The 25,295-nt window shown below is 40.2% G+C and overlaps 1 protein-coding gene across 2 annotated transcripts in view; it reads right to left on the bottom strand.

The window, feature by feature from the left end:
- NRG3 (neuregulin 3) overlaps positions 1-25,295 on the bottom strand; it is a 499,554-nt gene that overhangs the window by 50,301 nt on the left and 423,958 nt on the right. The window contains exon 4 of one of the 2 annotated variants that reach the window (XM_088130194.1): positions 14,871-14,892. In XM_088130194.1, coding sequence (XP_087986320.1) covers positions 14,871-14,892 — 22 coding nt within the window. Of the gene's footprint in view, positions 1-14,870; positions 14,898-25,295 lie in introns of both variants that reach the window. The other variant, XM_088130190.1, reaches the window with a different exon arrangement.

Raw genomic sequence — 25,295 nt, 5'->3', positions numbered from 1 at the left:
AGCTTCTTTCATAAACAGCAACTCAGCCCAGGTGGGGACAACATTTCAAAATATTCCAAGAAGGTCCACCTGAATTAATTCATTATAAATGAAGCTGGGGAATTCTTATAGTTTCTAACATTCTTTATATCCCCCCAAGTGACTGTTGAGTTTTGTGTAGTTCTTGCCCAGCCGAACACCAGATGTGCTCGCAACCCCTCTCACCCTAATTCTTGCTCTCCCCTCTCTTTTGACTTCAACCTTGTACAGACCTTGGCACCCCCTTGTTAACAGCAGGCAGGCAATGATAATATGGTTTTACTTGTTTCTTATTGAGTTTTGGTGAATGCAGAAAATCCAATAATCAATTCATTTAAAATTTTAATCTTAAATAGATGGAACTAATTAAAACACATCAACCAAAACACATCCTGGCTGCAGAGTTTAGGAAGGTTTTGATCTGGCCCTTCACACAAAGACCTCCTTCAGTTACAGTCTATCACAAGATAACCCCGATGTTCAAAGAAGATTCCTCCGCACTTGGAAGGACCAGAAATTTGGCTCATATACTTGAATTTCTACTTAATGCATGATCCTATACTTGGCCAAACTGACCCCTTGTTTGACCTGGGGACACAAACACTTGAGCTGACATTTTGAAAGCTATGAAAAGGCAGCAAGTTATTGCATTGATTAGTATTGTTGTTCTACTTTCAGAAAGAGAAGGAGATAGTTGTAGGATTTTCTGCTTCAGATACCAGCAGACCATGAACTATGACATTAGAAGAGGTTGGAGACTACATTTGCTACCACACTTGAGGGAGGAGGAGGGTTGGATTTTTGAAAGGGAGAGAGAGGAGACAAAAAGGAGGAGGAAGAGGAGGAGGAATGGAAGATGGACAGATACAGGAAACAGATCATCTCCACTGCCCTAGCCAGCAAAACGTCCTGAGAATTAATATGAGGATTTCTAAGGCAAGTAATTAAACAATTAACTTTTCTTTGCCATCTAGTGGTCATCCTGATTTTTGCATCCCAAATCTGGTACCTTCACAAAAGATGGGAAAGCTTTTATGATTCTAAATCTTATTACAACATTCTGTGGCATGGAGAAGCCTCACCCTGCAATAAATTGTTGAACACCATCCTTTGAGTGGAACACGGTCTGTCTATACTTGCTTGATGATGGTGACCTGCGTGAGACAGATTGATCCACAGGTGCTGGCTTCAAGCTGCCTTCCATGCAAAGCGTGTGGGTACAGCCAAATTAAATATGCTGGAAAATGTGAGCTTCCTGTATCAGTCACCATTAGCAAGCCTCAGCACTGAATACTATATAGGCATAATAAAATTATGGAAAGCGTTACGTGCCTTCTCAGAAGGATTGCCAACAATAACCTACAATCATTATGCCAGGACTGTGAAATGTAGGAGATACTGTTAACCAGTTAGCTCTGTGTTTCCCCACGTTTCAAAATAAAGATAAATGCAAAAGAGCAGCTTCTGTGATTGCATACAAATCCCCATCGCCTTTCTGTATCAAGACAGATTCGTGGGCCCTCGTGCCTGCTGAATCTTAGCACTCCTGTGGACATCAGGGATGATTCTTGCATGGGGAATTCAGGAAAGTGCTGGTTGGATGTAATGAGGAAGAGGCAACATAAGCTTTATCCTGGAGAGCATTCTTGGGTCATTTATCGGTGACTGTATTGAGCAAGCTTTTGAAAGCAAATCTCATTTCTAGGTCTAATTCCTGCTTTGTCACAGCCTCCATCCTATTCCTTCCTGCTCTTGCCTGTTTGCTCACCATTTTTTCCTTCACGTAATCTCTTGTTCGTCTCTTGACTATATGATTCCATTCCACTTTAGCAGCATTTGAACTGTGATGTTACTGCCCCTTTTCCTTGTCTACCACACATAATAAACAAACATATAGAGCCCTTCCTTCCTTCCTTCCTTCCTCCCTCCCTCCCTCCCTCCCTCCCTCCCATCTCTATCATCTTTCTATCTCTCTATCTTCAGTGTATTTCTACAAGCCTTAAGATTTAACTAAACACGCAGGTATCTCCCTGGCCTGATTTTGGCTACAGAGTGACTGGCATCCTAGGGCTGTGTTCAGGCTTAAAAGGAGTGAGAGTAGAAATTACTTTCTTGCCCTAAGAGCAGGGCGAGCACCTTAGACTCAGGGGCCAGAACGTGCTTTCCTGAAGAATTCAAGGGATGTGATCCTGCTCCAGAGTCCGCAGGCCTTTCAGAATTTCACCACACATCAATCCAATTCCAGCACCCTCCAAGAGCACTGAAAAAGGCCCTTCCTGATTAAAACCATTGTGGGATCCTTCAGCGGGTCCACCTTTCTGAATCAGCTGCATTGTGCAGTGCTTTGAAAAAATAGCACGTTTCTTGCTCTCTCTGCCCTTTGCTGAACCTTCGAAGAAGTTCAGCTCGGTGCCTACCACGTTTCTCAGTTTGTCGCCACCGTCTCCAGACTCCCTCTTGCTGACAGAAACATTATTGAAATACTCAGCCCAAGAAACTAGAACAAAGTGAATTTCTTGGGGAAGGGACCGATTCTGATGTGCTCTGATTTAAATCAAAATCCTGAGGAGCTAGAATCGTGTGTGATGAGTACCCTTCGCTCTTTCCAATGAGGGGAACTTGAAAAATGATTTTTTAAAATCCATTTTGTAATGATGATGCATGGGGAAGGGGCCACTTTTTGTTCCGCTGAGTCTTTGCAAAGGACTCAGGTGCAAAGTTAGATTTGGGCAAAATTGGCAAGGGGGATGGGCAGCAAAAAAACCCTCTGTTCTGATTCTTCTCTTCAATGCTTCTGGTGGAGCTATTGTGAAGCCATGATATACTACCCTGCAGAAAGGTAGGATGCAAATTCAATAAATAATGGAAATTGCCCTAAGAGTAGACTTAAATTTGGATTGCATAAGTAAGCCCGCGTGCCTTTCATCCTGTCTCTGCTGAACAAAAGTAATGGATAAATAAACGCGTGATACACCGGCAAGAGTGCCTTTGTTATGACTTCATTAATATCCCAAAGAGCTGCTTCTCATCATAAGTAAAATGTTCTTTTGTTTCTCTAAAGCTGATTAACTAGCCTAACATTTGCGTATTCATTTTCCAGGCATTCATATTTCACGAACTAGGCATTTTAACTGGCATTTCAGTCCCACTTTTTCAAGTATTATATCACTGGCAATAGCAACAACAACAGAACCCCCATTTCAATTGCCAAGGAGCAACGCTACAAAATCCCCCTGTCTCTGTTACAATAACTTGGAGGCAATTTGTTCTTCAGCTACAACTCCTGGTCATTTTGCTTTATGGCTTAGATGAATCATGTCAGTAACAACGTGGATACCTTTTATGGAAGTGCAAGTGAAGAGAAGCCGAAGCCGGAGAGTCCAGAAAACAGATGGTGGTGGAATAGAAGGCAGGCAGCTAGCTATCCCATATTCCTTATGCATTGAGATTTATATCCAACTTTTCTCAAAAGGCAAGAGTGCTCTTACTTTAGGCCAGTGTTTCTTAACCTTGGCAACTTTAAGATGTGTGGACTTCAACTCCCAGAATTCCCAGAATTGAACACTGGCTGGGGAATTCTGGGAGTTGAAGTCCACACATCTTGAAGTTGCCAAGATCAAGAAACACTGCCTGCCTGCCTGCCTGCCTGCCTGCCTGCCTGCCTGCCTGCCTTCCTTCCTTCCTTCCTTCCTTCCTTCCTTCCTTCCTTCCTTCCTTCCTTCCTTCCTTCCTTCCTTCTTTTGGATTGCTGGTTTGATATTATGTTGTGATGGTGTAAATCACTCTGGGATCCTCTGGGAGGAAGAATGGAAGAGAAGTCAATCAGTAAATAAACTAAGCTAAGTAAGTAGACCACAAAGTATTCTCTTGGCCCCATCTACCTCACCAGATGGTTGTTGTGGGGAAAAATTGGAGGAGGGAATGCTACCAAGAGTGCTTTGAGCTTCTGGAGGAAAGGTGGAAACTGCAAAAAGAAAAAAGAAAATCCTTACTTCCTCTGCTGTTGAACTGTCTGATATGCAAAGCCACTCAATTCACTGATTCCACAGGTCTCTCAGAATTAGTCACAAACAACTCCCTTTGCTAAAAATGTCAGTGAACTCATCTGAAAGCCAGAGGGTGTTAAGAGAATATACTGTAGACTCAACATCTCTGTTCCACAGAAAGGAGAGTGAGAGAGAGCAAAGTCATGGAACAGCATGGTGGGATTTGATTATCACAATGGAAGACCACCAGGAAATCATTGGGTTGAAGACCAGACTGAAACACTGGGGGGGGGGGAACAGAAAAAAGCAACAGCAATCCCCTGCTATAGTACTGCAATATATCCATGAAGTTCCCAAGAGTAAAGGTTGACTTGAGGGAGACTTTATTACCTCCCCATAATGTCTTATCCCTCACTGGATGCCTCCAATGTGAATCTTCCTGCCAGTTCTGAATTGTGAACATTGGGTGTTCAGCTAGGGGTAGGCACAACATTCTCATTTGCCCAGTCCTGTAAATGTCATTCTATTTTTCAGCAGTCTGAGAATGGGCATGCATTTTCTTGCCCATTTCTCCCATATTTGTATATCATGGACAATTTCCCCCCAAATAAGCAATTGGATAGACTTGTTTCTCGTTTCTCGTTTCTTTTTTTTCTTCTTTTTGGTAGAAATGAATGGCAAAATTCAGAAAAGGGAACCTGTCAAAGGATCATTAACTTTTGGCTTATGGACTGGTTAGGAAAAGTGAAATTAGGTAAGTCAGCAAAAAATGCTTGGCAGATAAAATGCTTTCCAACCCTTCATCAGGAACAAATACTCTGAAAAATATGTTGAAATTTAATTATTTCTATGGTATCTATCAATGGTTTATTTTTCAAGGTCTAAGTTATTATTTATATTTGAAAGGTTCCATATCTGGAATGAAAGAATTAACATGTCATACAAATGGGTCTTCGTTAGCTTTGGACATCAGGCGTGGCTAAGCCATGTTAATGACTCAAACAAACAATCATATAAAATATTCACATTTTTCTAGTGCCGAACCTCTGATCCTATTTCAAAAGCAATCACTTCATAGAAAAAGGTAGACAGGAAACCAAATCAAATCAGTAATTATATTTAATGTGCGGTATAGTGGCAAACTTTAGCTTTGCTTACAAAAGAGCACTCATTGTTTTTAAGGCTTTTGCAGAATCATCAGGGGAACTGACCTCTCTGGTTTAGTAAAACCAGAGCTTTACTGTTACCACTGAGGATAAAATTCAAGGTCACAGTAGAAGTGTTGCGAAGTGCAACAGGGACTTTCAGAGTGTTGTTAATATCACTGCAGCCAAGTGCCTGTTGCAGATGGGGCTAATGGAGAGGTCAAAAGAGAAAAAAGCCTAAAGAAAGGAACGTGGAATTGAAATTCACCTTCAAATATCAGAAAGGCCTGTAGCTACAATAGGAATGTGAACATCCCCCTCTCCCAACACACCCAGAGCCACTTTTCCTCTCTCTTTTGCCAGTAAAACTCACCAGCACTTACTTAAAGACATACAAGCAAAAGAGACACAGAGAAGGATAATAATCTCATTACAGGGAACAGACGCCCTCAGGTTAGCATTGCTTGTTTGAGAAGTTTTCTCTGGCCTTCAAACATCAGTATTAATATTAGGGAGCTGAGTGAAAATGACTACTTTTCATGAATCCCTGCCTCAAAAAACATCCAACCTTCTTCCACTGACTGGCATTTTTGATACTCCTCGTTAAGACAAAAACCTTCATTTGTTCATTTCCACGAGCTTTTGCTTTCCATCGTTTATCACGCAGCTTAATTTTCTTACATAGCTAAACGTTGCCATCATATCATCTTTTTCACTGCGAGATCCCCAATAACTCACAATCAAAGAAGAACCAAGGTATTAAAAAGACTTTAAAATGTAGCAATCTAAGCCCGACTCAAAGACCTGCTATTTCCATGGGACTCAATGAAACATCCAAACCTGTTTCATTTTTGTTTTCAGACAATTGCATCTCGCTGGAAATTTCTACGCTCCTGAAGTAGAACTACCCATCTAAGAGTTCCAAAGTCTTCCTTGCCAAGAATGCCAAATATAATATTTCAAATGCGTATAACTTAATTATATAATTCATGTTTTAGAACAAGGGAGACACCCTCCCATCATCAACAGATCCAGTTTTGAAAATGTCCTGCCTTTGGAACATAGGCTGGGAACATTTTATAACACAGAATGATAAAAAGATGCACTAATTGCCTTAAAACAAATGTCTAAGGTCGAAATAATCCAGAGGAAGAATTCTATATTATCAGACTTATGATTACAATAATCATGACATAATAAGAATGCCAGATGCTGATTCGTTAATAGAGACACCTGCTAAAACATGCTTTCTTTTAGAATGAGTCTTGACCTAGTTTTATGCTTTTTAATCCATAAAATGTATTATGCTTTTATGCTGTCAACATGGGTTTGGTTAAGGATTTAGGAGGATATCCTTTCGGAATAATAATTGTAATTAAATCATTAGTAAAATGTTCCATCCAACCAGAGTTCAGAAAGGTTAAATAAAGATGAATTTGCACAGTCACAGCCTGGAAGGAGAAACGTGTAGCTTCTGCTTCTGAAGGACCTTCTACTCTGTCTATTTCAGCTTTTCCCACAAAAAGGATGTGTGAAGGCATCCATTCTGCCTTATTTAATGCATAGCATATGGACACTAAGGCCTTCTCCACTCTGTACTCCACTGTTACTCAGGCTATGTCTTCAATTGTTCTGTGCAATATATCACTGAAATTACAGGTTTTGTAGCAGATTTTCAGCAAAACAACTCAATTCTTCCTTTTGAGTTATATCACAGATGATTGGCTAAAAATTCATTCCATCATGATTTCAGCATATCTGTAGTGGGCTCTTGGGACAGTAAACCAGAATTTGCATTTGAACTGCAGGGTTTTTCTTCATAATAAGTAGAACCAAACTTACGATGAGACCAATGATTTTAAAAGTACAATTATCATTGGCTTACTGACACACTTCTGTGAGAAGCAAAGGAAAGGCTTTATTTCAGATTCAAAGAATGAAATAATTGACTGGGAAAATAAAGATGACAGTAATAGTTTCAGTTGTGTTCTCTGTGTCTGGGTGGTATAGGTGGAGGTAGTAACCATTAGTACTGAATGAGGATAAGCTTAGAATTCTTATTATCTTTTAAAAATTGGCAAGGGTGAGAGAATGAGAGGAGCAGAAGATGAGACAGACTGGTTTCCCCAACCAACAGACCATCCATTTCCCAAACCTTTGTAAAGAAATTAGAATAATTTTGAGTTGTCTTTAACTTTTCCAATATCTGTTGTATATTCACAGACTTTTGATTGGCGACATGAGTAGAACAGAAAGTGGGAGCGTGGTGAGAACCCCTCCCATCAAAAGCAGGTTACACAGCGGACATTCTCTGCAATATAACAAGGTAGGCAACATTATTTATTTCAAAGAAACATCTGGCCTTTCTTCAGTAGAAAACATGCCAAGAGCGAGAAGTATAAGCATCAAGTTGGGTGTCAGATTATTTCTTGGTTTAGCAGATATCAGATGCAATGGACAAAACACGTTTACATTTTACACATGTGTGTAAAATCCCATTAACCATTTTACATGTGCATAATGTTATTTTACTCATACCTATAATTCCTTTTGCTATTTAACAAACATTTAGACCTCATGGACATGCCTTCCACCTATCCCTATATATATTTTGCTTATATATATATATATATACATACATACATACATACATACATACATACATACATACATACAGTGGAACCTTGGTTCACGAACTTAATTCGTTCCGCGACTCTGGTCGTGACCCGAATTGGTCGCAACCTGAAGCAAATTTCCCCATAAGGTTCAATGTAATTACCGTTAATCCGTTCTGGCGTGGAGGACAGGGAGGCGGCTATTGCTTGGAGGGAGAGTCCCCCTCCCTACGACCATGTGTCAGGGGTGGAAAAATGGCTGCGGACCATGTGTCAGGGGTGGAAAAATGGCCGTGGACCACGTGTCGGGACGGAAAAATGGCCACGGACCACGTGTCAGGGGTGGGAAAATGGCCGCGGACCATGTCACGGGAGGGAAAATGGCCGTGGATCCTGTTCGTGACCCGAGGCGGAGTTCGCGAACCGAAGCAAAATTTTGCGGCCGGAGCTGGTCGTCACCCGAAAAGTTTGTGAACAGAAGTGTTTGTAACCCAAGTTTCCACTGTATATATAAGCAAAAGATGACCATCAAGCATCTTTTGCTTATACATATATCTAAGCGTATACGTATATTTTCCTGCAGAGTTTTAGCTGACTTGGTATCTTGGACATTTCTGACATTCTCCATGGGGATTAGTAAACTGTCTAATGGAAGTGACAGGTCTGTTTTTCTCACCCAAGGAGGAAATTAGCCTGAGGTTGCTCACAAAACATGAAGAATTGATAGGCATTTGCTGACATGAGGTGATGACCTACAGACCCAGCTGTCATAGTGGCAGATGAATCCCACGGAGGTTACAAACCTATGTCACAAGGATCAAGACGTGCCACTTTAAAAAGTCCTATCTTGGTAACAGTCAGGTGTCTGCATAGCTACTGCAACATCCAGCAGAACACAAGTGGGCTAATCTCTATTCCAACCCCAGCGCTGGGGAACGTTAGCTTTGGGGTTGGAGAACATACAACATCCTGATGGTTCAATTGATTACACAGACTATTAGTCTCAGCTGACATAACTCCCTGTACTTAGAATTCAATCGATGCATTTGCTCTCAAGGTACTCCTAAGCGGTTCTCCCACTGAGATGTTTACGTTTTGTTCATTTATATACTACATGCTGCCAACCTACTGGCTGGCTGGCAGTGGTTAAGAATAGAATCAATAAGTAACAATCAGAACTAAAAGTAGAGATTGCACAAAATAAGTGTTAGTGTCTTAAGATTCTCTAGATTAAAAAGCAACACACGGTTGCATCATCAGAACAATACATCAAAAGAATAAAAATACTCAAAAGTTCAATGGCTCAATAATTAAAATCCAGCTTTAAAATGGAGACACAACTAAAGAATAAAGATATGTGTTAAGCTTTTTGTTCAAGCATAACAAAGAAGGGACCAGCCAGATTGACAGGGGAAGGAATTCCAAAGTTTTGGTACCCCCATTCCATTTATGTGCTGATCAGGACTGTGCAAATATTCCATCTGGAAATTTGACTGGAGGAAATTTGATCAATTCAATGACAAATCAACCCTCCCAAGCAATTCAAAGGGTCAAATCAAAAGGGAGGCTTCTGAAAAGGTTTGGAAAGATTCAGATTCAATTCAGAGATTTGACAGGATTTTCAGGGGCATAAATGTGTTCCGAATTGGTTCAGAAATCTGAATTGAGCCAATTCAGCTTTACAAATCAGTTTGGAAGTTAAACCCATTGAATTTAGCTGTTACTATTCACTGTGCAATCAATTCCCCAAGTGAAAAGCATACTTTTTTTTTCTCTAGACATTTGGCTAATTTAGAATTCATTAGTCCTCTGAGTTGTAAATGTTGTATAATTCTTACCTGTTACTCTGAATATATAGAGATTAATCTGGAGGTTGAGTCCTGGCAACTGGACTTCTTTTCTTTTGATTTGATACACATTGCTGCTTGTCCAAGCAGCTTCTTCAGTCTAGAAAGTTGGTTGGGGGGGGACCCCATAAGTGTCTTCCAGGGTGGCTGCATTTCTCACTAACATGATGGGCTCATTGAAGGGTTGCAGTCACCCTGGAAGACATTTATGGGGTCCCTCCAACCAACTTTCTAGACTGAAGAAGCTGCTTGGATAAGCAGTGAAACATATCAAATCAAAAGAAAAGAAGTCCAGTTGCCAGGACTCAATCTCCAGATAATTCCACCTGGACGACTGAGAATCTTCATCAACATATAGAGATTAATATTTTCACCTGCCTTTTATTTTATTTTATTTTATTTTATTTTATTTTATTTTATTTTATTTTATTTTATTTTATTTTATTTTATTAAAATTAAATTACAAATACATTCCAGCAGAGCGAAACAGCTTGATAGCTATATCTACCTTCTAACATGTGGGCAAGCATACTATTTCTAATAATTATAGCAGAGAGATGCTGAAAGATGGAGATTGGGGAAATAACACTTTTGATTATAGATCTAAAATGCATAAAAAGCCTCAAGCTAATCAAGAACAGAAGAACCCTGTGGTATAAAATAGGTACAGCAGAAATTAAATTGAGGATCAATTATTACTAAATTACTGTAGAACCACATACAATTCAGGGGGTAAAAAGACTCGGTAAAACCATCATAGCCATTGGTCACAAAATTTGGTGTGAAACACCAAAAGTGGGAGAAAGAAGTCTACCTTGTACCATGTATAGCATTGTTCTTCAACCTTGGCAACTTTAAGACGTGTGGACTTCAACTCCCAGAATTCCCCAGCCAGCTTTGGGGAACTGCACACATCTTAAAGTTGCCAAGGTTGAGGAACACTGATGTACAGGACCAAGAATAGGTAGGACAAAGAAGTCTACCTCGTACCATGTACAGTGGTACCTCGGGTTACGAACACCTCTGTTAACGAACTTTTCGGGTTACGACCAGCTCCAGCCGCAAAAATTTACCTCGGGTTGCGAACTGGATCCGCGGCCATTTTCCCTCCTGTGACACAGTCTGCAGCCATTTTTCCACCCCTGACACGTGGTCCGCGGCCATTTTCCGCCCCGACACGTGGTCCGCGGCCATTTTCCACCCCTGACACGTGGTCGTAGGGACGGGGACTCTCCCTCCAAGCAATAGCCGCCTCCCTGTCCTCCATGCCAGAACGGATTAACGGTAATTACATTGAACCTTATGGGGAAATTTCCTTCGGGTTGCAACCAATTCGGGGTGTGACCAGAGTCACGGAACGAATTAAGTTCGTAACCCGAGGTTCCACTGTATAGGACTATCCTACAAAATAGGGAACTCTTAGTATAGAGGGTTCCTATTTTATATGATGTTATAATAAATGGTAAGACATTATTGTATTAATGGCTTTATTTTATATCTGCACTGTGCATAGTTATATGTGCATAATAAATACAGCAGCTGCTACTATTGTCTGTCTCGACTGTCCATGAATCAAGAACCCACGAGGTCTTCATGTTTCAGGGAAGCCATGGGCCTGTATTAGCTGGGTTCCGATCCTATAGAACTGATGTTTGACCTGGTTTCTGCTGATCAGAAGACAATTTCTGCATTGCACTGCTTTGGTTCTTTATAATTTGCCTTTTCTTTCTTTTTCTTTCTTTCTTTCTTTCTTTCTTTCTTTCTTTCTTTCTTTCTTTCTTTCTTTCTTTCTTCCTCCCTCCCCCTTCCCCTTCCCCTTCCCCTTCCCCTTCCCCTTCCCCTTCCCCTTCCTTTTAGTTTTCCTCCATCAACAAGATAATTTGTTTCAGTGTTTCCCATCAAAATCCATTTTCTGGAATATTTTTGGTGCTCATTTCTAGAGCACAGTCATTCAGTTTCTTATGATCCAGCTCTTGACTTCCTCAATTTAGCCTGGTATTGGGTATCTTTGGGCCTTCCAAAGCTTTTGCTTTTAGTTGCATGTTTGAACCAAAGGCCTCTTTCCACCTCCTTGCCCTCAGATACACACTTCCTTCTCCTTTGCTGAGAAAAGCTACTTCCAGATCAACTTCATTTAACACAGTCCTTCCAAAGCCATGCACTGACAACCTTTTAAACAGTTCATAGCTATTTCTTTACATGCTGATTAGATTTCCTGGTGCCAGTAATTCACATTGCAGCCACCTTTCTGGAACATGCAGTGTTGAAGACTCATGTTCTGTTGTTGTGGTGTCTCCATTGACAATCTCAGATTTCTGTCATGATTGGAGCAACTATTCCCACACTGTCCTGCGAGTTGATCAGTATTCCTAAATAAGGAGTTGATTGCTCGGTGCCTTAGCTTGTTATTCTAGGGATGCTGCCTGAGTATTTTGCTGCTTTGTAGCTCTATGCAAAGGCCTGCTTCACTTTGAAAGCCCCATGCAAAGATCTGCCGTACATTGAAAGTGATGTGCTGAACCAGATGCTTTGAAGCAAGTGGTTTCTGCACATGTGAAGTGCATACTGAGATCATCACAGAAGGGCCAGAAGAGCAGCTGAAGCCACACCCTGATCAGTAAATGAAACAATCTATTATTTGCAGGATCTGTTTTGATGGAGTGATTTGAATGAATCATTTTAAAACTGAATCACTCCCTAATGTGTTGCTTGCCTTAACATCTTTGTTTCCAATGTTTTAGTGGGAAAATATGTTCTTTTTTTTTTTTTTTTTAAATCCTTCTGTAGAATGCAAGAACAAAGCATTCTTCCCGGTGCTACCAGTAACACCAGGTCCTACAAATAATATTAGCAATCTAGGTGTCTGTTCCCCCCCTCCCACCAGTTTGTGCCTACAGCACCATCTGCGTGCGTGGCAGATGGTAAAGATACCAGCGAGTTTGAAGTGCTACTTTCAAATAGGAGAAGTCATGCTTCTTGGCTGCATCCTTGGGCTTCTGTTGCACAAAGGAGACTTTTGTTCAACAGTTTTCTGAGTTTTGTAGACTACTTCTGGATTTTTGTTGCTGAATCAATGACAAAAGGGAGTCCTATATTCTCTGACCATGTAGCCATGCTGGAGTTTCAGAAAAACAAAATAAACCTCTGGAGGACATAGTTGCAAAGTTGATGTTTCTGTCCTTTTTTTTTTCTTTTTGTGAACTGATACACAACACTTTGAGCTCTCCACGGAGGTAACCTTGAAGAATATCATTCATTCATTCATTCATTCATTCATTCATTCATTCATTCATTCATTCGTTCATGGTGCTGCCTGACTCCCAAACAACTCTGGGCAGTTTACAGTATAACAAAACAAAATAAAAATTAACTAACACAGTACAAGATGAATAAGTAAGATGGAAATCCGGCCACTCAGCAACAACAACAGCAAACCTCTCCAAAACACATGCCACAATCCAATCCAATCCATATATAACCTTGAAGAAGGAATGCAGGAGTAGATATGTAAACATTAACTTAGCTCTGAAAGAGAAGAAAGAAGGTTAAGATTTGCCCTGCTCTGATTCTCTCTGGTATAAGAAGGGAAGAGAGAAACCTTGTCAGGCTTTCAAGACTGATATCAGCCTTTCGAGATAGGCCAGGTCAAAAAACAAACTCCACATGAACCATTGGAAGTGTACTGTTAGAGCAGGGTTCCTCAACCTTGCCAACCTGAAGATGGGTGGACTTCAACTCCCAGAATTCCCCAGCCAGCATGAAGGCCACCCATCCTCAGGTTGAGAAACACTATGTTAGAGGATGCAATAACAGAATCTTGAAAGCCTGATAGAGTTTCTCTCTATCCCTGTTATATTGAAGACAGTTATGGTGGAGAAATTGTGAGTTTCTCTCTCACTTTCCCTCTGTTTCAAAACTACTCTACACCATTTCAGCTTTTTCCCCAGGGATCAAAAAACAAACAATGAAATAACACATTAGCAATCTTAACGTATATTAAAAATTACAGTCAATGTGGGTTAGTAGTTAAGGGACTGGGAAACACAGTCTGGTCACCAGCTCTGTGAGCTTGGGTCAGTCATTGTCACTTAACCCATCCTACCACATAGCCATTGTTCTGGCATCATAATTAAGGGAGACTCCCATGTACCCCTTCTCCCATGAACTCTCCCAAGGAAAATTGGTTGCTTAGCACAACAAACAAACCTGACAACGGTGTGAGCTATTGAGAGGGCCATTCCTGCTTTTTCATGAGCTGGGCATGCATTCAGCTGCCCCCTTGTCATTTGCAAACGTAAGAGGGTCATTAGCTGGCATGGGGAAAACTGGCAGGGGAGGGCTTGTATTAGGAAGACGGCAAGACAACCCATTTTGCGTGAGTCTCCAATTTGAAGGGATCTGGGGCCAACCTAAAATGATGTACCCTCATGAAAAGGGTTTTTTTGAGCCCTTTCCCCTCCATTCAGCCCTGTTAAGGCTTCTCTTCTCATTGCCCTGATGAAGGAAAACCATTAGTCCTCAGTTGCCAATTGCTACGGTACGTTAAGTAAGCAAAGAACTTGGTATCTCCCCTCTCCCCTAGCCTTAACTTCCTCTGTGTGCATGAACTGCCTTCCCTTAAAAAAAGATCTCTGCTTTTGGGGCTGCACCCTCAAATGACTGGCACCCTCATGCCTTCAAAACATGTTGCTTGTTACAAATGAACTGCTGAATAGTAAGCTAGACTATCAGAGACCCGCTGGAGGCTTTAGCCTCGTAAAGCACGTTGAGCTTCCTTCTTGCCTTTTGCTGTAAACAAAAGCCAGCTTTATGTTATCAATCCTTTTTTTCCTCTTTTCTTTTCCTTGAAGGGGCTTTCTAAGGTTCAAAAGGGTCTTTCTTTCCCAGCTGATTTTCCTAAGTCAAAACAGGCTCCCAAAGGCTCTGCTTAACCTGTGTATTCAAAATGCGCCTGTAGAATCTGCTTTTTTACAAGGGAGGAGAGTGATAACTCCTGATACCTTGTCTATCCTTTTTCTGTAAATAAGCAATTTTTCATGGAGGACAACGCGAAGCACAAAATCAAGGTCTGCCCCCTGCCTCTTCTGAGTTTTTACAAGAGGATCAATCATATTTTGAAGTACAATTTTATGTCCATCTTGTCACAAGAAGCCATAGTTACATTCCGAAGTCAGTTTAAAATGCTTTCACAGAGTAACACCAAGGCATTTTGGACAATTTTAGTAACATCAACAATTTATAAGTTAAAAAGAAGCTTACCCATGAATTCAATTCCTAGGTGGTGAGCTGAAGCAAGGAAAGCACGTAAAGGACAAAGGAAAGAGAGGGGAAAAAATTAGTAAAATATCATAAACTGATTTTAACAATACAATTCCTTTAAGTGTGTGTGTGTGTATTATCATAATGGAACATAAGTATAAATGGAACATAAATGCCTTAATTGTGACTGCCTTGACCCACTTATTTCAACAAGTTTATTATCATCACAATAAGCAAGCCTGAACCCATAGGATATTGCTTCATAGGAAACGATAAGAAATGGGAAATGGAATACATGTGAAAATAGTTAAAGTTAGCCTATTGTATCTGAGCTGGTTGTCTCTCATGCATGAAAAATCCACAATTCTTCATGGCCAGATGAGCTCCAATTGGTGTGGATGAATCCAGGCTGGAAATCTCCAGTTACAGAAAATGTTAAGTCTTTGCTTCCATCTAGTGGACATTTGGATCTTTGCAGCCCAGATCTGATAGCCTCCATTACATCACAAATGAATTAAAAAGCAAGTTTGAAAACTGGATGTGTCTGGCATTGTCATCTTACCTTATTATTCAGTTTATTTTAAAGCAACCAAGATGCCCTTTTAAAGCCTATTTCCCAAAGATTACATAAAATTCACACAAATGTCCATAATGTTTATTCTCAGGAACTTTTCAAACCCAGAACAATAGATGGGTACAGACTCTATTCACCAGTGCCATCCATGCTGAGCTAGAGTTTGCTTTCCTGGGTCATATTATTTCAAGTTCAAATAAATACATAATGCATTTATTGACCATTCCTAGCAGACCTCTTTTTCAGATGCTGAGACTTGCTATAAAATAAGAGCAATGGTCCATGATCCAGCTAAACAAACACAGAAGTATCAGGAGCCATACAACTTCTCATTTAATTATCCTAAAATGGTGTGGAAATGAAGCACAGTAAAATTGTAGTAAATGGAATACCTTGAATTAAACCATGTACCAACAAGTGGGTGTCTTCCTCTGCCTGTTCAGCTATCTGGCAACCCTAGTCTCAACCCACTCAAGTTAAATTCCCAGGTGAAATAACTATCCTGCACTTTAGCCAATAGTTAAAGTAATTAGTTTATTAAATTTAATTCAGTCAGTTAAATCACAGTTTAGAAATCGTTGTTTATTTTCTTTAGAAGTCAGGCGTTATAATTTTGTATCATTGCTGTATTCATTTCGAAGTCAAGGAATCCAGTTAGTAAGAAGCAGGTTTATATAAAATATGATGAAAGGATGGCTTTTGAATGCAGAGCACTCTCTGTTTCTATTTTGGCCTTCGCTGAGCATAAATAAAAATCACAAATAAATTGCTCTCCGCTTGCGACCAATATAATTTTGTCAGTTGAAATTCTTAAACTGTATCTCAGGAGTGTTTGCAGGGTGTGATCAAAAAAGAAGTCAAGATGGCAGCCACAACAGTGGGATCAAAACCCAGGCCCTGAGGACAGACCTGCCTCTACTTACACCCACCCATCTACACTGTTCTTATTTTCAATCACATAAGAAGCAGAGTCTCTAGTCTCCATATCCACAAAGTAGGAGGAAGTATTTTTCCCCTTGATCAAGCTGATCTTACCACCCTAACCTCTCAGAGGGGACTGGACTTTACCGGTCAGATACTGATTTCACAAACGTTCCTGAATAAATATTTCAGGAAAAGGATTTCCAAAAAATATTGTTCTGGGAGCAAAGCTTGCCTTGATTTTAAATTGTAGGCAGAGGAGAATGAATACCTTTTTGAAAGATGTCTAAAAGGAGTCTTTGGTCCTTGCCAGAAGGCCAGAAGGGTAGGGGCCCGCTGCACCTCTGGGGGTAGAATATGCCAAAGGGTGGGGGCAATGGCAGAGAAGGGTCTCCTCCTGGGCCTTCAATAAGATGGGTCTCTTCTAAGATATAGCCAAGAAGTAGAGGACCATCTTCTCTTGGTTCTCTATTCATCTCTCTGATGGTCCATGGCCTTTCTAAGCTCTTGAAAGAACGATTTTGCATTTTATGTTCTTATTTAGTCCTCCATAGGAAAGTTACAGTGGTAAATTCAGAAAAAAAAAAAATGTTTCTTTACCACACTACCAAGTTATTTCTTACAGTGAAAAAACAAGGTCCATTTTCAGTCATGCAAACCAATCCTGAAGTTAACATGACACTATGTTTCCCCCTTTAAACACACAAGATACCAGTTTAGGAACATTAACTGACTACATTTTCTTCCCACATAAATGTATTCACAGAGTTTAAAGGACAGGGACCATAATATAGTCTTTAAGCTCACTTGATTCTATACTGAAAGGTGCAGTAGAAATGGACCAGCTTTTCACAAATTAACTTTAAAAATATCTGGGCAGAACAGTGGAAAAAAAATGTTTGATTGGATTTTGTACAGTTCATGCAGCATAAACCAGTGGAGTCTGCTCTCTTTGCTGAACAGGAAAAGTAAAGAAGGAATTATGTCCAGCTCTGCTGTATATTTCTGTGCTTTTATACTATCTTTCGTCAGCCGCTTAAACAAATTATTCCTCTTTAACAGTATTGACTAAGTTCTGGCTACAACAGCTAAACGTACAATGTGCAATTTATTTGAGAAACAAGACTGATTTCTGCAATAAAATAATACTTTACTCTATCTGGACTAAACACGGTGTGGAAGTGTCCATGGCCACACCGAAGGGTAGCAAGGCCAGCCCTCCAACTTTTGTATTTGCTTTGTGACCTCACGCACAGGCCAGAAAGGGTGTGGGACTCATGGTGCAATGTCACACCGTGGCTGTAGTCCTTCTGAGGAAAGCAGGGAGATCTTGTGGAAGCCACTGCATACAAATTAGTCTGTACTAATTAAGAGTAAGTACATCACCATCCTCATGGAGATTTCTCTAAAACCCTCTTCTTGAGAATCATTTCCATTCCCCTTCATCAGGGGGGAAACTTAAGAGAAGTTCTCTGCCCAGCACCATTTTTTTCCTCCTTAGATTTTTTTTGGGGTGAGAGAAGAGATCTATAAATCAGTTACATATATATTCTCCTTATATTCAAATATAGAGAAGGCTTTCCCTCCCAAAATATACAGTAGATGAAAACTCCACCCCCAATGCTAGAAAACAAAGCTAGTCAAAGAGTGAATGGACAGGAGAACGTTCTGGGTTTGCCTGACCAGACACTCTAGCACTTCTATTCTCTGTGGTAAGACTCTTTGGACATTGTCTAGTTAGGTCATTTAATTGGTTAAGTCCTACTTTTCCAGGACTTTTTGTGTTTGGCTTTGGTATGAAATCACTCTCTAACCCACTCTTATTTTTTGCACACTGTAACCAAAAAGAAGATAATCATATTGCAATGTATCCCTTCATATTCCAGCCTATAATCAACAGGATGCTTAAGAGAAATAATAATCTGGATACAGAATTGTCCTAACAGAAAAGGAGCTTAAGACTCAGCATCTGTCATCCACCAGAAGATGTAAGCTCTTTTTTCTAGACTTCATTTGTCTTTCCACTCCAGTCACAGGATAATTAGTAATAATCAAAGCTTGTGATTAACCTAATATCTCTATAAAAGTGTGTGAGTCAAAGATTGAATCTGTCACAAATATCTCAGAGTCCTGGAGCTCCCAACACCTACTGGATGAATCTTAATGAATGGGCTATCAGTTCATCATGTTTTCTGGATCAATGTAACAAGAGGAGGAGCTCACATTGGTAAATAATAGATCTAAACTATAATGGACTACCTGCCTACATCAACACACGTCACACTTTCCATAAGGACAGTAAGGTTGGTTTGGTAGCTCATAAAATATAAAATGTCAAACTGCATCTTGAGACCTGAGTAGGTAGTTGTCCAAAGGGCCTTAACATGTGTTTGTTTTTGTAACTGCTATCTTGGTCTGCTGAGCGCAGTAGCTATGTCCATTGAAGAAAATTCTGTGGACGGAAGAAATTTAGCTTCGCTTCTAAACAAGGGCTGTGCAGTTCAACAATTTTCTACTCTAGGTTTATAGTCTAGTCCAGTGTTGTCCAAACTTGGCCACTTTAAGATGTGTGGACTTCAACTCCCAGAATTCCCCAGCCAGCCATGCTGGCTGGGGAATTCTGGGAGTTGAAGTCCACTCATCTTAAAGTGGCCAAGTTTGGACAACACTGGTCTAGTCTATGTGTGCTCTTTATACAGAAGGTTTAATATCTCAACGACTCCATTCCATAGTGGGTGACCCTGTTGTCTCTAAAGTCCTGCTCTCAAAGGCTTAAAATCAGTAGCAAGGTGTGCAGTGTCCAAGCCAGTATAGTTCTGTGCATTGTAAGTTGTCTCAAATGGCTGCACTGTACATATTCTCTTTGTCAAAAAGCAACAACATCTGTAGTGCAATTTCTGAAGAGGCATAAACCTGAAACTTTGTGACCCTGTTTAAGCTGAGTAGTTGTCAGATGTTCGCTGGCTTTTAAAACAGGGTATTTAAGCCGTAATGCATGTGTGCTGAATTAACAGCAATATAATTAAGAAATTACCTGGAACCAACATTTTACTTAGACTGAAGTATAGGGTGAAATCAGATCGATTGTATTGTAATAAGGAAAGGCAGTGGCAATTAAAATCTGTGAAATATAAGGTTTCCTCAGTAAACATTTACAAACTTGGAATTGTTAGTAAAGAACGAAAGGGTTTATTATGTTCCAATTTGTTACATCAAGCTGTGCAGGGATTTCAAATGAGGTTAAAATGAGATATTCTGTACCCTTCTGTGTGCTAATGAAGCAGCTTTAGGGATTCAGCCTTAGGAAAACTTGGGAAAGAAGTGAATAACATTCTGTTTTTACCATCCAAATAATATTTAAAGCCGTGATTTGTGGGAGCATTTGTTCCCAGGGCCTCATGGTGAGAGGTATATTTAATTTTCAAAGCTCCCCCTGGAAGCTGCTTCTCAGAGCAACATGATCCCCTTGTGGCAAAGGGAAGAAAATGTGGCTTCGTTTTCCTTGGGTTCATAGTCCTTCTCAGCTCCAGAAAGCATTTAGGATGCTGCAGGAAGACAAACTTTATCTGTATACACACAGACAACTCTGTTTTTATTGTCTCCCTAAATAAAGAATTTCCACACTAGTAGCTTAGAAGGCATCACCCAGCCACCTCAGTGCCTTTCTTAGTTAAAGCGTTACCATACGATACGATTTGGTCTTGCAAGCTATTGGCCTCCTTTTGTAAGAATTTTTGTATACCTATGAACAGATTGATGGGGAAATCTCTTAATGATAAAAGTATTAAAGTCATGTTGAACTCTCTTCCCAAAATGTGAAATTTCCCTGTTTTTCAGGAACTTTGGCTATATCAGGAGTGGAGAATTGCCAAGAGAGCTATTTTGAGAAATTGAAAGGAGTACTGTTATTCCAGAAATTAATGATTGGATCCAGGATTCGTGTAATTTATCTACTTTTGAAAAAGCAACATGTTCCACGAATCATTAAATGCTGCACAAATTTTATGATAATTTACAATAGATTTCTATTTTCTTGTAAATCTGAAAGTTCATGTTTTGTTTAACCCTTGATATATAAGTGACATGCTTAGATTGATGTGTAGAAGATGCCATAAACTGCTAGTGCAAGAATGGTCACAGAAAACACTAGGTAAGAAATGGACTATGCCTCTTAGGGTGAGCATTGGGACTAGTGCATTGCAATTGGTTCAGAAAGCAACTAGTCTCAGAGGTGAGGAGACAGAGGACAAGTTTTCTGATGAACTAAGGTAAACAAATCTGGATTGCAAACAACCAGATCTTCATGAAATGGCAGCAAAGCCAGTTTTTCTATCTCTTTGCTGTCATCTAGTGGCTGTCTGGCTCTTTCCAGTCCAGATCTGATAGCCCTGCTATGAACACCAAATTATTTCCATTTTTAGAATAGAAAGGTCAAGAAAGAGTTCCGGAAAGATCTGTCTGAACTAAGTAGGTGAATGGCCTTTAAAAGGCACATGCAATTTAATTTAAAGTAAGCTGCACCCTACTTACCTTTAGGGGGGGAAAAAATCACACTTTTTTCCCCAATGTTCAACATTTTAAATATCTAATGGACAATACCGTAGCTTCCAATAGAAGAGAATATCTGTAACTCAGGGTTGAACTGTGGAGTCCTTGGTGCTCTCTGAGCATCGTTGTTTGCTTGTAGTCAGTTCATTACCCAACTAGGTAACGTCATCAGTGCGAGTGAGAATGGGGTTTGCGCCCTGTTTATATATAGTAGCTTGCCCTGCCAGTGTTGGTGGGGGTATGGTTTTCTCCTTGGAAGTTCCTTGATTGTAGTTCCTTGAATCAAGGACTCTTGAATCTCCTTGGGAGATTTTTGAATCAAGGAACTACCAAGGAAAAAACACACACCAACACTGGCAGGGCAAGCTACTGTATATAAACAGGGAGCAAGACCCACACTCACTGGCACTGATGATGTTACCTAGTTGGGTAATGAAATGTCTGCCAGAAAACCACCTAGCTCAGAGAACACCAAGGACTCCAGACTGTGGCTTCCACCTTTCATGTCTTAATTAATAATCAAGCAAAAGAGAACTGTGTTTTTTATTACTGACAGAGCTAGTAAGGATGGCAAGGGAAGGTAAAACCCAGATTTTCACTTTGTATCTGAACCTTTATGAGAAGAAATAGGCAAAAAAAATTTATTCTTAGCAACAAATGTGTGTCTGTGTTTGGAGGGGAGGGATTGCCAAATAGTTGTTATAGCTACGTGTTGAAATGTGTAATGATTACACAAGGGGCATGTTAGAAATCCCTGCTACACTCAGCTTAAGAGATTTAAAATGGATTCTTTGTTGAAGTGATTAAAAGAAGTCTGAAACTACATAGTCAAACTTTGCAAATGGTCCATCTGATCATTAAAAAAATATGTAAACACTGAATATTCAGGTTGAGGGGAATTATTTGATTCCATTCTTTCCTTTAGCTATTAGGTAATATGATACTAGTGGGACTTTCAATTATTCTGATGTTCTGCTAAGGAGAGAGAGAGGGAGGGAGGGAGGAGTAACGAAAGACAGAAAGAGATGGTGGTAGAGGTAGACGGAGAAAGGTGGAGAAACGCACCCCCACAGACATACACAGAGAGACACTGAAACATAGACACAAAGACAAAGAGATAGACAGAGAGAGCCACAGACAGAGATAGAGCAAAGAGATCATTTAAATCAAGAGGGTTAAATACTGCAAAAGAAAGCTCCAGCCTCCTTCATCATCTTTAAGAGAAAGAATGTCTTTGGCCCCACATCTCTAGCTTTTAGGGCCGAGATATTCAGGTGGAAACCCTGGAAAGCTACCTGGTCCTCATAGGCATAAAAGAGTAAGACTGACCCACAGCCCAACTCCATAAGATGAAGGAGGGTTTGAAAGCGCCAAGTTTGAAAGAAAGAAAAAAGTGGCTTCAAGGGCACAAAGGAGGACGGATTGCAGCCGCTGTCAGAAGCCCCTTGAACCAACACATCTTCTCCCAGGATTGGGTTGCGTGTGGGGAGGACAGCCGCACGATCCCATGAAAAAACATGGCTGCTTTAAGGAGCTATTGACAATGCTTTATGAGGACCTCCATGTGGTCTGAAGGACTGTGGTACATTCCACATGGTCAACTCACTAAGGGGGGTTCTGTGTTGCATCTGGCATTGTAACACCCTCATGCTCTATTGTAGTGTTTCTCAACCTTGGCAACTTTAAGACGCATGGACTTCAACTCCCAGAATTCCACACATCTTAAAGTTGCCAGGGTGAGAAACACTGCTTTAAAGACTTTCCACCACAGGATACAGAGTAAGACAAGAAGTACCAGCCTACTTCTTTATTTCTTCACGACAATACCGTCTGATAACACAGGTCCATCGTAAAGACAAATTCAAATGAAGGCAGGGGCTTTTGGCCTTCATGGTGGATTTTAGGAAGAAGAAAATACCACTCTTCATCAGAAATCAGTAGGACCATCTTCATCACACAGGCAATAAGATTGATCATGGATTAAAAAATGAAAAATGTAATAATGAAGAGGTGTTTTGTAAAGCTCCTCTTTCCTATTGTTAATCTAAAAAAAAAATTAGGAAAAATAATTTTTATCCCTCCCTCCCTTCCTTTTATTTAGACACCCAGATAAGTCTGTGGGTAACATATGTTTAAATGGAAATATCAAATCATAATAATAGCCAGGGTGAAGATCATCCCAAATGGGGAACTGTCTGCAGGGCAAGACCATTCAATCTGCACCTGGGCTTCATGATAACTCTGCAATCAAGCAAAGAAGAAGCCTTTCTTAAGATGTTTTTGGCTCTCCCAGCAATTACGTCCTTTTTTTCCCAATGCTTAATTCACTCCAATCATGGAAGACTCCAATGTGATGTTCACTCCATGCTGATAATTGGGCAGACATGGGTGGATTACATGGATGTACTCTGTCAAAAAGACACAGTGACTGGGAAAATAAACAGTACATTCAATCTCTCTCTCTATCTCTCCATCTCTCTATCTCATCAACTATATCAAATTAAAAGAAGTTCCTCCTGTAGCATCTGAACATCCTTTTACATTAACTTACAGTCTTGCATCTTCAAACAAACACACACAGAACTTTCTTTCAAATGGTAACTCATTCTCTGTCTCTTTCATAAATCTGTATCCATCCCACACCTCATGCTGATATTTTCTATGGACTCAATCGATTTTCAAAAGTTTCTCTTTCTGTGTGTTCTTGTGTACATACACAGATGTCTGTTCCTACTTAGCCGCTACTTCCCAGTGCAAACCGAACTTGAGAAAACAATCGGAGGAACCGACAGAAAAGCTAAAATCAAAATAGAAGACCAACTGGCTAGAGACCTGGTCAGAAACACACTCTGCTTTGTTTTTAACGCAACAGGTGTGTGCTTAATGAGATTAATGTAACTAAAGAGAAATGTAAAAGCCCCAGCAAATACATCAGGGGAGCTTTAGAACAAAAGTTGTCCATTGTATCATCTCCTCCTGTTTAACACTTCACCATTCCAACAGACAATTAGAAAATAGAAAACAATAAACTCACCATGTGCGGCTTGAACATCAGTGGCAATCGTCCCATTACCATGAAAACACAAATATATTGATGCATAATCTGCTCATTAGCATTTCTGTGGCAAACACACAAAATCACACTTATTCCTTAGCATTAGTAAACAATGCTAAGAGAAGAAGAGAGCAAGTCTGCCATCTGATGCAAAAATAATTACTTTCCTCTCATATATGGACTATGTGGCAATGAATTAACCCAGTTTGGGGGCGATCACACAATGCACAGGATTATGAAGTAACCAAACAGGGTGGGTTTGAATAACACAGTGTACCACACACCCATGCCAAGTATGAATTATTATTATTGTTGCTCGCACAGTCAGCCACAGTTTAGACTGGATTTGCATCCACCCATCGAGTCCTTCCCAAGGACCTGAGACAGGCAGATGTTATTGTTTGATGGTGGTGGTGTTATTATTATTGCTGTTGTTTTGTTATTGTTATTATTAAGTACATTTATATGATGCCCAACTTTCAACAACTCTGGGTGGTTCACAAATGGTTTAAAACATTAAAAAAAAGGAAACCACAAAAGACAAAAATGAAGAGTAAAGATGGCAAGAATGACAACACTGGGTGGGAACAAAGAAAATCACCTACATAATCTAAAGGGGACTTCAGTGGCCCTCACCAAAGTCCTGGGCAAAGGTAACCATAAGATCTTTAACTTAGCTGGTGAATGCAATTTCTTTGCATGGGGCCGCATAAACACATCACATAGAGCTGGGACTTCTTTTAATTATGACTTGTTGAACAAACTTTAGTGACTTAGTTACACATCCACTAAGTCAAAAACTAATGTCTGGATTTACATATCACACTACGATTTAAACAGCCAAATTACATTCTGGCTTATATTCTATACCATGTATAGATCAATCTCTCTCTAGAAGTTCCAGACACTCAGCCTCTTTTGCAGGACCACAAAATTGTTTGTGATGGTTACTTTGGGTGTTGCTTTGCAAAAGCAGCACATGGAAGAGGCTGATTCAAAGACCACTTTGGATGGGAATTACAGGATCTGAAATTTCAAGTATCTGGAGGAAAACTGGTGCTGCAGACCTACTCCAAGGTAGCACCCAAAGCTGCTCAAAATCCTGCCCTGATCTGCATGCTTAGTGCCCAAATCCATATATTGATACTGGACCCCTGTTTATTTGTGTGAAGTTACCGTCAGATTTTGGAGTCTCAAACATCAAGGAAATGTTGGGTCCTTTAGTTCCTCCTCTTTCCTGCAAATACATCCTGAAGTGTTTTTACCTCCTCTTTTTGGGCAAAAATAAGCACTGTCATCCATGACAACATTTTCTTTCTGTTAAGGC

The sequence above is a fragment of the Python bivittatus genome, unplaced genomic scaffold (genome assembly GCF_059951505.1).
Source record: "Python bivittatus isolate LINGU-HERP-01145 unplaced genomic scaffold, Pbiv_v1 ctg000050_np1212, whole genome shotgun sequence".
In the NCBI taxonomy this organism is placed as follows: domain Eukaryota; kingdom Metazoa; phylum Chordata; class Lepidosauria; order Squamata; family Pythonidae; genus Python; species Python bivittatus.
This window is presented reverse-complemented; position numbering and strand designations above follow the sequence as displayed.